Raw genomic sequence first — 17,749 nt, forward strand, 5'->3', positions numbered from 1 at the left:
AGTAGAAGGTAAACTTCTTCAGGACAGGGGGGATTTCATTTTTTGCGTGTCTTTGTCTTCCCTTTGCTAGCACAGGGCTTTGTTAGCATGCCTAGGCATTTAATAAGTACTTGATGTAATGAATTGAAATTAGAGCTATCACCATTTTAATTTAGCCCAAGTGTCAGAAATAGTCATCCTAATTTTTGAGCAGGTTGTGCTAGCTTCCTGTGATATACATCTATGCCCACGACTGAGAGCCAAGGACTAACCTTTCTGGTAGCACCTCTGTTTTAGCATGGATACTAGTTAAAATGTCCCAAGAAGCTAGTAGTGCTTCCAAAGCCACAGAGTAGATTCAGAGGTACTGTGGAAGGGCCTTAAACGAAGGTGCTTTGTAAATCCAGAGTTGCTGGACCTAAACAGTGGTCATGGTTTAGCTGTAGATTGCTGGAAAAGCTTGCCTGCTTTTAAGCTGCTGATTTTTAAGTTGACAACCATTGTATTCATGCCATCTGAGAAAATAGGGCTCTAAAATAGTTAGATACCTGTTATATGTGGTGGTAGAAGATCAGTCGAATTAGCATCTGCTTCAGAAATGGTCAGAGCACATCCTTGGTGATTTCATCAGAGTTGAAGTGGTCTGTGGTAGTTCTTTGTATTTTTCTTTTATCTTTTTTGCTTTTTGGAGGGCAGTTGGGGTTAAATGACTTGCCCAAGGTCACAGGGCTATTTTTGTGTTAAGTGTCTGAGGCTGGATGTGAACTCAGGTCCTCCTGATTCCAGGGCCAGTGCTCTATTCACTGCGCCACCTAGGCCCCCCCCCCCCCCCCCCCCCCCCAAATGTTGCTTTGTATTTTTCTTTTATCTTTTTTGCTTTATGGTAGTTCTTATTGGGACAGTCTCCATTTCTTAAGTGTTTACTTATGGCCACATGAATACAGATTCTAATTCAAATTGAGTACATTCAAAGAGTGAACACTGAGCTTGAGTCCTTAGATTCTGGCTTTTTCTTTTATTGCTGTCTCATGCTGAGTGTTATAATATCTTAGTAAGATTTCTTTTATTTCCTGCTTTTTCCTCCCACTGTCACCATTTGCCTTTTTTCCCTTTTTTAACTCAAAATTCCTCCCCTCCCTCTTCTGCAAAGCTTATTATTCTCTATATAACTTGAAGTCCTTGCCAAGTACTTGCATAATTTCCCTGTATCTACCTAACCTGTTCTTCCTAGTGTAACTTCTCCTATAAACTAGAAAAATTTGCTTTAATTAGCACCTTCAAAGTTACAAAAAATCATGGGACCCAAACATGAGTAATGTAAGGTTCCTCTCAAAGTTGCCTACAGACATACATTGGGAAAGGCCCATTATTTCTCCTGACTCATTTCTTAGGCTTGCTTCCAATGTGACTGATCATACCAGTTGCACAGTGGTATGTAAACAAAGCTCTGTAGAAATATGCTTCTTTGTCATTTCTTTCCCTTCTACTCCTACTGATACCTTATCTCCTCTGCTCTTGTCTTTTTAAATTGTAAGCTCCATGGGGACATGGCCTGTTTAAAATTTTATCTTTGTACCAGTGCCTAGCCCACATAAGTACTTGATAAATGTTTGTTGAATTGAATCGAATGACTATATTTTAGTTATTTGGTAGTTGAAAGAAAATTACTCCAAAGACAAAAAGAACTTGGTGCAGTAGTATGAACTGAATGAGTTTCTGTGAGAAATTCAGGTAAGAAGGAGAAAATAAGCAGGAATAACTCTAAGGACTTTTTTTCTGTCCTCCTGGAAATATCCTAAGTTTTCTCTTAGTGTTGTATTCATTCAAGTATGGTGAAGTCTTGCTTCGGAAATAGCTTTTTACTTTCTCATCCAAGATGAAGGGCAGTTGTAGGCAGATTTTGAAAAAGTGATTCATATTTACACAGTTCCATGGAGAAAGAAAAGTATTCATTTTCACTGCTAAGTTAAAATCTTTTACTTTTTTTTTAAAAATAGGAATGTGAAGAAAAGCAGAATGGATCCAGTTATGGGTGTGAATTCTATCACCATCGCAGTGGAAGGTATGACGTGCAATTCCTGTGTCCAGACCATTGAGCAGCAGATTAGAAAAGAGAATGGTGTACACCATATTCAAGTAAGTAACTGGCCCAGATGTCAGCAAGGCCAGATTATGATGACTGGAAACCTGGTATGAAATGACTTTTAAACCTGGAACAGAAACAGACTTGAGAGTTCAAGATTTGGGAGTAAAGAATGTCATGGTTCTAAATGTGCTTGTTAAGTAAGTCATCTCTGGACCTTTCTTTCTCCTTATGTAACAGAAATCAAAGTTATCAAGAGATTACCTTTCAATTTTAAAGTATCTGAAAATGGAAGACACGGTATCATTAGGATCATTGATTGTGAAAGATGGTGATGCTCTCCCCCTTTCTAGTACTTGTTCTGTGTGGATCACATGGCTCACAGATGCTTCTCCCTATGTGCAGAGGCCCTTCCTTACTCAGTAGTCAGCCCATCTGGCCTCATCTGGCCTCTCATTTCTTCCATGTGAACAGTATATCACAACACAATTCATCTTTTCTCTTCAAATTGTCAGTATAACTGTGAAAAAAAACAAAATTTGAAGTAATAACGCAAAGAATATAGCTATTTCGTAGAATCCAGGATCAGTACTCTTTATCAGAGAAAAGAGGTAAGGATCATGTGTGTGTGGGCTTTGGGCGTTTTGTTCCCTTAGATATCCCAGCCAATATTTCCCCCAGGCTGAAAAAATGGAACAATGAAAAATCCTGAAAAATAATTGGTACTCATTGTATATGTTTAGTGTAGGCTGATTCTCAGTGGGGGAAAGACCATTAATGTGGTGCCCACTAATGATCAGTAGCATGCTAGGAGGACCTTGCGATCAAGAAGTTCAGGTTGGGCTGATGACTTTATCTTGGTGTCCTATGGTCATTTTGGGTTCCTCTTGTGTGGGTGGCATACTGAGGTGTGTTTACATGCACAGAGAACACTCCTGACAGTTGGGAGCTCGTTGTGTCTTCATTTTTATATGGCTGCTGACTGCCAGCACAGGCGATATTTCCTCCACATTTCATCCTTCTAGGATGCACACAACTCACCCTCCCAGGGTGCAGTCTGTCATTGTTGAAGAGAGAGAGTATTCTTGCTGTGCTTTGGAGGAAAAGTCTGATTTCTGATGTGCTGCTCACCCTCTGCATGATGTTAGGCAAATCTCTTTACTGCAATTTCTGTTCCTTTGTCTGTCAGATAGGGTTGATCATTCTCCCTCTTGCAGAGAGGCTCTACAGCATTACCAATTGTGGAAATAGAACTTCCTTCTTGGGTTCAGTGGGCTGCCTAGACTGCGTGTCTCTTGGTGGCTACATTCCTTTCTTAATTTGTTTTAGGGCCTTGGATTGTGCAAAACTGCCTGATGAGATCATAACCACCTAGGAGATGAAAGGGGACCTGAGAGGTCATTTAGTCCATTCCTCTTATTTAAGATGAGGAAACTGATTATCTGCCAGTATTGGTTTTCATCTTTCTGCAGGTGCTTTGTAAACCTGAAGTATCTAAATGTGAACTATTGTTATATAGGTAGTTAGGTGGTGCAGTGGCTAAGAGTGCTAAACTTGGAGTCAGGAAAACATGAATTCAAATCCTGCCTCAAACATTTAGGATCTGTGTGACCTTGAGCAAGTCACTTACCTTGTTAGCCTCAGTTTTCTAATCCTTCAAATAGAGATATCTCCCAGGGTTGATGATAACCTATGCAAAGTGCTTTGCCAATCTTAAAGTGCTATATAAGTGCTAACTATTATTATTATTACCCCTCAGTATAATTTTTCTATACATTTTCAACAACAACAAAACTCCTCCAAATGGATAATGGAGGAAACTGAGAAGTGATTTCTACCCACCTCTCCTTCTTCTTGTGAGTTGGATTTTTATTTCCTGTGGTATACATCCTTTCTTTGCCTTAGTGATTTTTAAGAACAGAATAACTCTACTCTGACTGTGGGCAAGACCCTTCATCTCTTAGGTCTGTTTCTTCCTCTGTAAAATGAAGGGATTAGATTAGATCATCTCCAATCCTTTACCATTCTCTCTCTGGCTGTTGGTAGCCAGCTGCCTTCTCAACCTTGTGCTCCCCTCTCATTTCCCCTTTCTTCTTCATCTTTTCCTTCTTTCCTTTTTTTGTCTCACCTACTTCTACCTATCATTTTCACCTTCATCTAGATTATTCCCTTTCCTGATTCCCCTCATCATTCTTCCTTATTGAGTTATTTTGTATTTATTAAGGGGAGGCATCATGATGCTACATAGTCCAAAGAGTCCTGTATTTGGAATCTAAAGATCTAAGTTCAAATCCCACATCTCACACTTACTATAGTGTCTTGAGTGACCCTTGGTGGTCATTGAACATCTCTGGGTTTTCATTTCCTTATCTGTAAAATGAAGGGCTTGGATCAGATGGTGAGGTCCTTTCTACCTCTAACTCCCTAGTCCTACTTCTCTGGACATATTCTTTTCTACCAGCAGAAGATAAGCTCCTTGAGGGTAGGGACTGCTTTGTTTTTACTGGATTGGTATCCCTAGTCCCTAGCACAGTACCAGGAACATAGCAGGCATTTAAAATAGATTGCTTGAATTGCATCCCCCTGAAGCACCTGGCATGCTACCTGAGGTCAGAAAGTAAGAGATGCCCAAAACCTCCAAAGAAGTATCCCCTGTGCCTTTCAGAAACATCCTGTCCTTCATCAGATCACAGAGCTGGAACGGCCCCCTCCTCTTTGTATAGATGAGCACACTGAGGCCCATTGATATTAAGTGATTTGCCCAAGGTCACACAAGCAGTAAATGAAAGAACTGGGCTTCAGACTCAATCCCTGGGATTCCAAGTTCAGGGCTCTTTCCACTCTACCAGTCCCATGTTATCCATCTTCAGTGTTGATTAAAGACATTTACATTTGTGTGTGTCTTTGTAAGTCAGTGGTTTTTGTATTTGTGAGCCCTGTCTTTTCCCCCAGTAGTGCCCCTCCTGCTCTCCCCAAGCCCCCTACATTTTGTTTTAAATGTGTCTCCTGTTACCAAATAGCTATTTGTAGCTCTGTGTCTCTGGTTGCCACAACATCCTTGAAATACTCTGCACATTCCATGTTTGAGAAGCCCTTGTCTGCATCTTATTTTTAAATCCCCATTTATATCATGTGTATTTCTTCCCATATGTCTAGCTTGATATGCCTTGGGTTTAGAGCTCAGAGGGTTCTAGTCATTGATTTTGAGCTGGAAGGGACATTAGAGAACATTTAGTGCAACCAGAGAGGAACCCGTGGCCTGCCCATTGGCACATGGGTAATGAATGATGGGCAGAATTTGAACTCAGGCCTCTAATTCTAAATCTAGCACTCTTTCCCACTGCACTGTGCTATCTCTAGATCCAAATAATCTATTTCAACCCTTCACTTCACAAATGAGGAAACTGAGACCTTGAAAGGAGAAATGACTTGCCCCAGGTCACAAACCTAGATTCTCTGGCTTGCTTTCCACTTCACCATACTGCCTCCAAATGACTTGAATCACCTTTGTCCCATATTACCCTCCCTAAAGCTTGCATACTACAGTGCACTTAATGGGCATGCAGTTGATGTCTAAGGATAATAAACTCTTCGTGAATAGCCAGACCCATGCACTACCATCTCCTCATATTAACTTTTCTCGTGGTCACTTTGGGCTTTCTTGAAATGATAATATGCAGTATAATTGCGTATCCTCATTTTTGATTTGTCAGTTGCATTAAAACATGGCTTGATTGACCCTTGGGAGAGGGGGCCCAATTCTTTCTTCCTGTGACATATTCTTGAATTCTGCTGTCCCCAGCCAGGATAGCAGGATCTGCCAGTCAAAGCTGGAAGCTTGCTTGTATGTTGCTGTAGTCATTTCAATAATCCTGTTCTTCCAAGTCTCTTGTCACCTATTGGGTCATGACCACACCTTCCTAGTCAAGCCTTCTATCAGGGAGGGGGCATATCAAATAGCACCCCTCCCATGGTCTATTTCCAGAATCTCTCTGGGTGCCTCTGTGCCTCTCGAGGTTCTTGCCTCCCCCACCCAATAATCTCAAGGCATCAGGAAAATGAAAAATAATTCTTTCTTAAGAAAAGTTTGGGGACCTGGTGTAAGGTGACTCTCATGAAGGTATGCTATTATATATGTTTACTATGAGTTGGTGACTTTGAAGGTGTCTTTTCACAGCCAGGGATTAATGAGTCATTCCCTAAACATATCCCTAGCAGCTCCAGGAGAGGACATATATTTGGTAGCCTCATCTGAGTGATGGTATTCTTACTATTTGTGCCTAAGTGAAGGTTTGAAAACCATTAGGAGAACCATATGGCATTGGTGGCTTTTCTTTAGGCCACTCACAGGCATTCTTTGTAATTTGGCTTTTTTTTAGATCATTTATCATGGGAAGAAGAAAGAAAGTAAAACCTGTTTTGTCTGAGTGTTGGTGAAGAATTTAATCAGTTCGTAGCAATTCCCGAATTGATTCCAGAATTACCCCCCAGTAAAGGTGGCTGCTCCCATCATTGGATTTCCCAGCAGTACTTTGTACTCTCGTCTGCCTATCATATTCTAATGTGTATCATGTTTGAAATCTATATTCAACATACTTTTGCCTTCCCAACTACACAGGAGATATACTCATGTTCTACAGAGCATTATGTCCAGCAGAAGATCAAACTAGTAAGGCCCTTATGATCAGAAATCTGAAGGATTCCCCTGTAGCATCAAAAGTTCATTTAGTTAAGATGTGTACAGGGTCAGTTAAATTGGAATTAGCGACCTTGCTGTGTTTTCCAGGTCACGTAACCTTCAGTTCGAAGAAGTTCTTTCTTGGGGTTTTACTTAACTGACCTTTTGGTTTTTCACAGTAACAGTCCCAGTGAAGGTAGCTTTGCAATTGGATACAGAATTGTCCCGACTTGAAGAATTTGGCCCTAGTTTGGCTTGTGACTTTTCATAAGAGCTTGAGCAGATAGCCTTCAATTTTACTTGTTGGGAAAAGATCTGGTTACCTCAGCTGTTGTGTTGTTTCAGTTTGAGAAAGCATTTAAATCTTGACATAAAAGGGCCTAAAGAGCTATGTATGTGGAAGTGATGTTAAAATGTAGGCAGTTCAGTTGATGACTTTCCTTTCCCTGCCCTTTTCTCCAAATACAATTCTATTGGTAAAGTTCTGTATTTCAATCTCATGTCCATTGGAGTCAGAAATAAGTTTTCAATCGATTTCACTTAATTTGTGTGAGGAAAAGAGCCGACTCCAACCAGTTACAAGTTCGTGCTCATGGCTGCAGCTACGGGAGTTTTTAGGGAAAAAGAGAAGCACCATAATAGTTGCCAAATGTTTTCTGCCCCTTTGGCATCTGGTTAAATTTCACAGACCCCTATTTGGTATTTCCCTCTTAATTTACCGTTCTCAAATTCTTCCAAAGCTAGTGTTTCTTTATATTTGCCACCTGCTGTGGTGTAGGTCCTGGTCTAGTAGGCATCCACTTTCACCCCCCCCCCCCCCATGCAGTTGTCTCTGACTTGTTTTGGGCAGAAAGCCAGAATCGACAGGTGCCTATTTCATTTATTTATTTTTTAGGCACATTTTATGGTTTGAATTGATCTCCAGAAAATAATTTTTTACTTCATAACATTTGTAACTCTTTGACTAATCCAGAACCATCCATCAAGAAAACAAGTAGTATTTTTCAACTTGTTGGCTTGGATAAAAGGCTAGCAAGAAACAGATTTTTATTCTACAGTACTTAGTCTTTTTTCCCTTTTAATATGAGTGGTTTAATTTTTAATGAGTAGTAAGTGTGAGTGACATCTGACCTTGATTTTTAAAAAATCTTTAAACGAAAGCATTTAAATCTTAATTTGATCTAAAATGATTGGTACTGTGTGCCAGAGTGGAAGCTGAATCCTACTAATTATGTAGCTATATAGCTTTACTCTTGGCAGTAGAACCTTTGATAATTACAATAAGACGATTTTACCATCTAGAATCCCATACACTTGAATTTTTCTCCAAATAAACTTAATGTCCTATTTACTGAGAACTAAATATTCTGTAGAGAACATGGTTCTTCTGCCTAGGAAGCTACTTCAAGTGGAAATCTTTTTTTCTGACAGCATTTATTCTCATAATTACAGGGCTAAATTCTCCTTTGATATTTACATGTATGTTCCTGTATGGTTTTCCAAAAAAGCCTACTAAACTCACTCATAGATGTCAATACTGTTCCTTCAAGATCTCCCCAGGGTTCACACTGCTTTACAAAGAACTGTTTGAGGTCAGACCCATGCCATTTGATTTTAGTTAATTTAGCAAGAAATGGAATTAACTCTGTAACCTGAAAACACTTTATGTGATCAGTAGTAAACTATGTGTGTGTGCACATGCACACACACATACACACTCACATTTGTAGACACGTACATATATATGTGTGTCTGTACTCTAAACAGTGAGAGATACAGTCCCATACTTTCTAAGTTTGGCAACTTGATGGTCAGCAATGAAAAGGAAAAAGAATAGTTCTTATTACTTCTTGCCTTGCTTGTCTTCCTTTTCCTTTCTTCTTGCCCCTGCTCTGACAAGATCTTTATAGGTCCACTCTTGGACTATTTTGAAATATATGCAAATGATATGCTACTTAGCATTAGCATTCGCTGGGATTTGTCTGTTTAAGTGAAATCATAAGTCTGGACCAACACATTATACTACATATATTGTGGCCAAAGGATGTTGGTTACTTTTCAGATAATGGTTCCTGTCCTCTAGGCAGTATAACACATGTGACTGCCTTCAGAAAATCAACATAGTAATATTGATATAAATATTTTGATTACTTTTTGGAGTTCTTTAAGTCTAATTACAGTCAGCTGATAGGGTCATGGTATTTATTTGCTAGAAAGGACTTTAGAGATTGTAATTTTTGAGAATGCAACATGTGGTTTATTAGTAATAATAGCTAGCATTTATATAATACTTTAAGATTTAAAAAGTATTTAAAAAAATAAAAATTAAAAAAAATTTTTAAAGGGGTGGCTAGATGGTACAGTGAATAGAGCACCAACACTGGAGTCAGGAGGACCTGAGGTCAAATCTGGCCCCAGACACTTAACGCTTACTAGCGGTATGACCTTGGACAAGTCACTTAACCTCAAATTGCCCCACCTTCCCCCCTCCAAAAAGCAAAAAAAAAAAAAAGTAATTTATATATCCATTGTTTCATTTGGTCCTCACATCAACTCTGTAAGGTAGGTGCTATCATTTTCCCCATTTCATAGAAGAGGAAACTGAGGCTGACATTGGTGATTTTTGCCCACTGTCATGTGTCCCAGGGTGGATTTTAACTTGGCCTTCCTGACTCCAGATCCACTGTGCCACCACATAGTATTTAGCAACCAGAGTTGAGACATTATTAACCATTTCAAAAAGCTCTTGATAGAATTTTGAATAAGCCCTGATAGGGAGTCAGCTATCCTCCAGATGGTGGAATAAGGCAGCTTAATGCTTTAGGACTTTCCTGAATTTACAGAGACAATGAATAGGCAAGATTGGAACAGATGGGATGAAATACGATGTTTTTTCCCCTTTTCAATTCCAGAATTTAAATACATTTCAGTAGTTGTGTCTGTAATTGCAATGAACTAATCCTATAAAAGAATGTAGCACTGTTGTTTGTTTTGCTAAGTGTCACGTGGAAATCAGGAAGCTGAGTTTGAAGTGATATAGCTAGAATTTAATTATCACTGTAGTTAGACTCAAGGAAAAGATAAAAATTAGGAAATGATATGATAGCTTTTCTTTGAGATCATTTGACCTGGTAGAAAGTGGAAATAACTAGAACTTTATTTCTAGGATCTGAGAAGATTGAATCTAATTGGAGATAAATACTGAATGACTCTAAATTATCACCCTCTCCTGCTCCAGCTCCCACACCTTCCCCTGCTCCCACACCTTCCCCAGCTCCCACACCTTCCTCTGCTCCCACACCTTCCCCAGCTCCCATTTCTTTCCCTGCTCCCACACCTTCCCCTGCTCCCACACCTTCCCCTTCTCTAGCTCCCACACCTTCTCCTCCTCTAGCTCCCACACCTTCCCCTGCTTCCACACCTTCCCCAGCTCCCACACCTTCCCCTGCTCCCACACCTTCCCCTGCTCCAGCTCCCACACCTTCCCCTGCTCCCACACCTTCCCCTGCTCCAGCTCCCACACTACCTCCTGTTCCTGCCTGTTATCAGCATAGCTTCCTGGAACTTCACAGGACACAACCTCACTTACCACCTGTCATGAGGTTGCATTTGAAGGAGGGATTCCAAATTCTCTAATCACATTCTTCCCTCATAGACATATTTCTAACTACTGAGACTGCCTAGGATTACTCTTCTGATTCCCATAGTCATAATTTTTATAGTCTCCAGGCCAGTGATTCTGTACATGCTATCCATGCCATATTCCCCATCCCCAACTACCTCTTCTCTTCACTGTCATTTTCCTTAACCCTACCATGCCCTTGTCCTAGCCCTTTCTACTGTGCCTCCTGAGCTGCCTGCTCCATAATTAACAAACTTCCTTTTATCTTGAACCCCTTCCTTTCTCCCTTCATTGTCTGGCTTTTGCCTGTCAGCATTGCTTCTTGCCATCCTTTCCACTTCTGACTACTTTCTTTCCTATATATGTTAGTTGTCATCAGCATCAGCATCATCTCGCCATCTCCTACAAGTTTTCTACTTCTGTGGTCACGAACTTCAAAATTCCTTTATCTAATCATAATGTTTTATCATTTCTTTCCTCTGTGTGTCTTAGAACCACTAATCCTGGTCTCTGTCCTTGTGACCTTCATTGCCTGTACCCCTGACTTCTTCCCCAGGCTATCACCCTTGCACAGGCTACTTTCTCCTCCTTTCCCTATTCCACCCCTTGATGAACCAACTCAGTTCTCTGCTCCTCTCTCAAATCCCTTGCCCCCTTTTCCTATGAATGATCATGCCTCACCAAATTCCAGCCCTAGATTACTCACAGCATTTGCCTTCTTTGCTCTGATTCATATGCTGCTGAATAGAGCTGGAGGAAATCCTGAAATGGTGCTGCCTGGTTCCACTCCCAATTCCTGACACCTGATCTGAACTGGATCCTTACTGCATCAAGGCAGTAATTCTACTCCTGCCTCATCACTTTCCTATCCCACTCTCCACAGTAGTGGTTCCAACCCTTTTTGTTTCCCCGTAAGCCTCCACAGCAGCTCCCCCCATACCCTCTTGGCTGAGGAACTCACCTTATGATGTCACCACAAAAATTGAGGCTATTTGCCAAGACCCTCCCCCCCTTTTCCTCTCACATCACTTTGGGATCTTCCTCTATTATTTCCTCATTCACCCCCATCTCTCATGGAGAGTCATTCAGCAAGCATTTATGAAGCATTTACTGTATGCCAGGCATAGTGCTAATTATCGGGAATATAAAACCCTGCAAAAACAGGCCCTGCTCTCAAGGAGCTCATATTCTAATGGGAGGAAGACAACATATAAATAAATAACTAGGTACATATATATACAGAGCAGACATAAGATTGGCTTCCAGGGGAAGGAACTAACTAATAACCGCTTGGAAAAAGAAAGGTCTCTTACAGAAGGTGAGAGTTTAGCAAAGCCTTGAAGGAAGCCCAGAAAAACAAGAGAAGTGAAGAGGGTGAAGTGCTCACTTCAGGCATGGTGGCAGTCAACCACCACAAGGGCACAGAGACAGGAAGTGACACGTCATTACAAAGCGGCCCTTCTACTTGCCAAGGCTGAGCCCTCTCTATGCAGCCTTGATCCTATCCCCTTCCATTTTCTGCATCTCATTGTCTTCACTATCCTCCCCATGCTCTCATATTCCTGGAGTCCAGAATATAAGCCAGAAAAACCCGAGTTCAAATATGACCTCAGACTCTTACTAGCTGTGTGACCCTGCTAAGTCATTTAATGTTTATCCATCTCAGATTCCTTTTCTGTTAAATGGGTGTATGTAATAGCATCTACCTCCCAGAGTGGTTGTGAAGATACAATGAGATATTTATAATTGCTCCACAAACCTTAAAACACTATATGAATGCTAGCTATTCAATCCCTTCCTGTGTATTTACCCTTTCCCTGCTGCCTACAAACACAACAGTGTCTCCTTCATCTGTAAAAAAAAAATCCTCATTTGTTTCTACCATCTATTCCCATTAACTTTCATCCTCTGTCTCTCCTCTCCTTCCTGGCTAAACTCCTTGAGAAGGCAGTCTGTGCTCAGTTCCTTTCATTATTCTCCCCTCACTCTCCTCTAAACTCTTTGAAATCTGACTTTCAAGTTTATAATTCAAGTCAAACTGCTTTCTCCCAAGTTGCCAGTGACCTCCTAACTGTCTGACCTAATGGCCTTCTCTCACCTTCCTCATCCCTCTTGACCCCTCGGCAGCACTTGATGCTTCTAGTCATGTTCTCTTGGATCCTCTCTCATCTCTGGGTTTTGTGGCGCTGCTCTCTCTTCTGATTCTTTTCTGTGTCACACTCACAAAGCGTGGGTATAGTCCATGGCCTGGGCTGCATTTTCTTCTTCCTCTATACTATCTCATTTAGCGATCTCACTTTCCCAAACCAATCTGTTAACAAATCTTGTCGTTTCTACCTTTAAAACATCCCTTGTATATATCCCTTTTCTCTTCTCATACAGCCATAACCGTGTTTCAGAACCTCATCTTCTCTCACCTGGAATATTGCAGTAGCTTTTGAACTGGTGTCCCTACCTTGATTGAGCCTCTCCCTACTTCATCCTCCACTCAGCTGCTAAGGTCTGACCATTCCAGTCTCCCCCCCCCCCCCAGCCTACCATGAGCTCCCTTTGCTCCCTGTTAACTCTAGGACCAAATAGGAAGTCTGCTGTTGGGCATTGAAAACTCTTCATAACCTGGGCCCTTCCTCGCTTTTCATTGTTCTTACATTTTGAGCCTTTCCACACACCCTATGATCCAGCTGTCCTGGCTTGCTCATTGTCCCTCAACCACACAGCTGCGGATCCATTCTCCATGCCTTTGCACTGACTGTCCCGCTATGCCTGGGAGCTCTGTCCCCTCCCCTGTGCCTCTTAGTCTCCCTGGCTTCCTTCAAGACTCACCTCAAATATCTCCTTCTGCAAGAGGCCTTTCCCAAGTGACTTTAACATGCCCACCATGTACCTGAGTCCTTATGTTTCTAATGTAATTGTACTTTGACTCAACAGTTAAAAAAGGTCTTCATTTTCAAACGTTTGCTGACCAATCCACCTCCCTTCCATATAATTTGCAGTTCTGGAACTTTGACTCCATATGATGCAAGCCCAATTGATGGCATGCAGAGCCTTCAATCTTCTTTTTTATATGTTCATCAAAGATACTTCAGGGCGAAGGGCCAAATTCCTGACTCATGTTCATTTCCAGAAGTTTAGCTTTTCATTTATGAGGGCCTTTTTGTGGGATTCTCTCTCCTGACAGTATTGAATCTTGCCAAGTTGGAAAGAAATTTAATATGCTTCATTGACAGTGTTTAAATGGACTCACAAGGATGAGGTGAATATCTTTTCAACATGACTGTTTCCTTGAGCATGTTTTAATTTTCAATGTATTTGAAACCATCAGAGCAGAATGTTAATAGGGGCAGGGACTGGACCTGTGATGCTGTTGGTCTAGGGAACTCCCAAGTAAGGAAACCTCCCATACCAATGCAGGTCGGCACTTTTCTCTGCATCTTATGTTGTGGAGTCGTTTCATTTGTGTCCGACTCTGTGACTGCATCTGGTGTTTTCTTAGCAAAGATCCTAGAGTGGTTTGCCATGTCCTTTTACAGCTCGTTTTAGAGATGAGGAAACTGGGGCAAAGTGAAGTGACTTCCCCAGGGTCCCACAGCGAAGTGAGTGTCTGAGGCCAGATTTGAACTCAGGAAGGTGAGTCTTCCTGACTTCAGAGCTGACACTCTATCCACTGTACCACCTAGCTGCCCCCTCTGCATCTTATGTTGTAGAAAATTGCTGTGGACACTGAGAGGTTATGTGACTTGCCCAGTAATGTCTAGGATGTGTCAGAGGCAGGAATAGAATCCAAGACTTTCTGGTTTCAAGGCTGTCTCTCTCTCCACTCTGCCACACTACCTTTTTTTTTTTTTTACAATGTTGGTGTGTCATATAAACTCTTGAATGAGCATGTTTAGGAATAAGATTGGTGATCATGTGAGTGGTCACATTATGATATCATGGAAAGACATATTAGATGTATGTGTTGGACATCAAATATGGTTAACAAATTAGGACCTTATGCAGTTCATGTGATGTAGTCAAAAGAGTAAATTTAAAACCACCTGAGGAATCTCATACCAATCCTTAGCAAAATCCTCACAGGTTTTATTTTATTCAGGCATCTGAAATAATCCCTGGGAAAAAGGGAATGTGACTCAAGATTGTACTGGGGACTTTTGACTGCCACATCTCACTGCAGATTCACGTCGGGCTTGCAGTTCCCTAAGACCCCCCAGATCTTTTTCAGAACAAGTGCTGTCTAACTCTTCCCACCCCATGTGGTACTTGAGGTAGATTTTTGTAATCAACTGTAAGATTTTACATTTGTCCCTCAAGATTGTGTTAGCTATATAGACCCATATACATAGACATCCTGAACAATTCCACATAGCTGTTGAGCTCACCTTTATCTTCCTATTCATTCTGGGCCTAGCATTAACACCTGCCAATCTCCCCAGGACCTTGGGGCAGAGGCATCACCTGTTTAAACTGCTGAAAGCTTAAAGGGCAGTTTTTCTAATATGAAAGTCATAGATGTGTATTTCCTCCCTGGGGACAGTGGGGCATTATGCATATTAGGCTCCATTTTAGGTCGTAGGGTGACAAAGCAGGGGAAAAAACCAACTGGATGAGTCGATTTATGTTCTCTAAAGTCCTCCTCTGATCGTGGCCTCGTTGTGGTGTGGTATGGAGGTGACCCTAGTTTTGCCAAGGCCACGCCAGTCTAATATTCTGCATGCTCTGACACATTTTACCAAGCTGGAAAGACTCCACTTCCAGTTCCCGCTTCTCTTCTCTTAATTCGGTCCTTGGCTGAGTCCTGAGAAGCTCAGTACCAAGTGACTAAGCGTGATGCATTTTTCTGCCACAGAGAGTCTCACAGACCAGGTGTGAGGAACCTGTGACCTCAAGGCCACATGTGGCCCTCTAGGTCTTCAGGTGCAACCTTTTGACTGAGTCCAGGTTTGCCAGAACAAATCCTTTTATTTAGGGGATTTGTTCTGTGAAGTTTGGATTCAGTCAAAGGGCTGCACTTGAGGACCTAAAGGAACAGATGTGGCCTTGAGGCCGAAGGTTCCCCACCCCTGTCACAGACAATCTCTTAAATTCTAAGTTTGGGGTTGTGATCTGCATAGGTTAAAGGAGGCCCTCACTGCTAACATCTCTAATCCTGGAAATATATCTAGTTGATGAAGTTTAGAACACTCAAGCTGTTAAAAAAAATAAGGAAGTATTTTCCTTAAGCATGAGGAAATGACAGGAGGATTTTTTAGTTGATTGGCATGCTATAGTTTCCTTATTTATTTATGTTATTCATAAATTAAGAGTGAAGCAATAAGGAGTCTAGTAAATTCGTCACCAAGCACTTTTTGCATTTAAAATCAAGATGATGGTTTGGTTTTTAGTTTTATTTTATTTTGTAAACAAAAAAAATGAATTTCCCCCTTTTTTTTGGTCAGGGGTGATCAGAAATACTAGAGGTGAAATTTCCTACCGAAGTTCACAGAGGTGTGAAGTGGCAGCATCAGGACTTGGATTTGGGCTTCTTCATCTATGTCCAATATTCTTTCTAGCACAGCACCTTGCCTTCCAAGGAGAGGATATGTAGCCAGCTGGAAGGGATACTTACTCAGTCAGTAAGCATTAGTTAGGGGTCTGCTGTGTGCCCAGCATTGTGCTGTGGGCTGGGAATACAACAAAAGGTAAAGAGTTCACAGTCTAACGGGGGACACAGCGTGCAGACAACCATGTACAGACACCTGGGTTAATTGGAGCTAGTCAATACGGAGAAGGCACTAGAATTAAGGGGAATTGGCCTAGGCTTCCTGTGGAAGGTGGGGATTTAGCTGGGACTTGAAGGAGGCTGAGATGAGGAGGGAGAGTATTCCAGGCCTGGCAGGAGGGGTGGGGCAGCCATTGACAACTGTTAGAGCTGAGAGATGGAGTGCCTTGTTTGTGGAATAGCAAAGACCCTAGTATCACTGAATCGAAGAGTGTGTGTGTATGTGTGTCTTTGTGTGTCTGTGTGTTGGTGGGGAGTGGTATAAAATATAAGAAGACTGGCAAGGTGGGAGAGGGGTAAGTTATGAAGGCTTTTGAATGCCAAACAGGATTTTATATTTAATATAAATATAATGGGATATAGTCACTTCTCCTATAACGAGATGCATACATTCCCCCAAAGCACCAAGCTAGGCAGAGTGATACAGTGAAAGTCACAGGGTTTATGGGGAGAATGTGACACATTAAAAACAAGATAGGAACCTAATAAAAATGCTAGCAGAGTTTTATACATGTGAAATGGTTAAGAAGTACATCAGTCCTGCAGTAAATAGTGGCTTCTTCCATGACCTCCAAGTGTCCACAGCATTGGGATGCTGCTCGGCCTGAACTCTGCTCCCACTAGGGCCAGGGAGACTGCAGCTGTGGGCCTCAAGGCTGGAGATACTTGCTAAATAGGACACCTTACCTTGACAAAGATCTGGAGTTTGCTTGTGGAAGTAGGTGTAGGAAGGGTCAAGGTTTGTGAAATGGAACAGTTTTCTGCATTTTTGCTATTTGTCACCTAAGAAATGGAGTATAAGCCGAGTCAAAATTCATGCTGTGCTCAAAGTGTTCCCCAATATAGCAACCCTTTGGAACGTTCACATTTTTGAAAGCAGCATTATAGCAGAGCTGGCTGTACTTGCAAAGGAGAGCTCTAGGTAAAGCTCCCAGAAAAATCTGAGCAGGGAAAGAAAACTTTCGCCTGAGGAGGAGGAGGAGGAGGGTTAGTGAGGGTTTCACGGCTAGAACTGATTCCTAAGTTGAGCCTTGAAGGAAGGATAAGACTTAAGCAGTGCGGAGATGGGGGTGGGAGGCATTCTAGAAATGAGGATCTGAGAGTAATCCAGTTTTGTTGGAACATGGAGTAGTATATGAAGGGGGGGAATAGTGTGAAATAATCCTGAAAAGTTAGACTGGGGGGATTGTTGCAGTCCTCATAGGCCAAGATCAGAAGTTTACGCTTTATTTAGCATAAGCTAGATAAAGAACTTGGGGTTACAACAGAAGGAAGAGCCACTTAATAACCATTGTGGAGAAATTAGCAATGTCTCCCATTCCTGTGCATTTCACTTTTTTTTTATGGGGAGATAATATGTATTTATATACTGAAATGACCTTATAATGTCATTGATTCTGTAGTTCTTGCCAATGATGAAAATTGTAACCATGTCCATCCATGCCTATCTACCCTGGGTGACTCTAACCCATGTTTGCCCCAACAATTGTCATGAAGGGTCCAGCCAGCATACTGGAAGCCTTCCTCATTGTGAGGAGACCAATGGAGTATTTTGCTGTCCCTCTTATCATAGGGCCATCCTGTCTTCTATTTCAATCCCATAATTCCTTGATGACATCTTTAATTCCT

General features: G+C 41.5%; 1 protein-coding gene across 4 annotated transcripts in view; it reads left to right on the forward strand.

Annotated features, from left to right (window-relative positions):
• ATP7A (ATPase copper transporting alpha) overlaps positions 1-17,749 on the forward strand; it is a 121,367-nt gene that overhangs the window by 50,174 nt on the left and 53,444 nt on the right. Inside the window, exons 1-2 of one of the 4 annotated variants that reach the window (XM_069062499.1) lie at positions 1,436-1,710; positions 1,977-2,115. In XM_069062499.1, coding sequence (XP_068918600.1) covers positions 1,688-1,710; positions 1,977-2,115 — 162 coding nt within the window. In that variant the 5' untranslated portion in view covers positions 1,436-1,687. Of the gene's footprint in view, positions 1-1,435; positions 1,711-1,976; positions 2,116-6,034; positions 6,183-17,749 lie in introns of those variants that run through there. The other 3 variants (XM_069062502.1, XM_069062500.1, XM_069062501.1) reach the window with 3 other exon arrangements.

This window comes from Petaurus breviceps, unplaced genomic scaffold (assembly GCF_028583685.1).
Source record: "Petaurus breviceps papuanus isolate PSGF00001 unplaced genomic scaffold, PetGlider_PUasm1.0 90459, whole genome shotgun sequence".
Taxonomy (NCBI): Eukaryota; Metazoa; Chordata; class Mammalia; order Diprotodontia; family Petauridae; genus Petaurus; species Petaurus breviceps.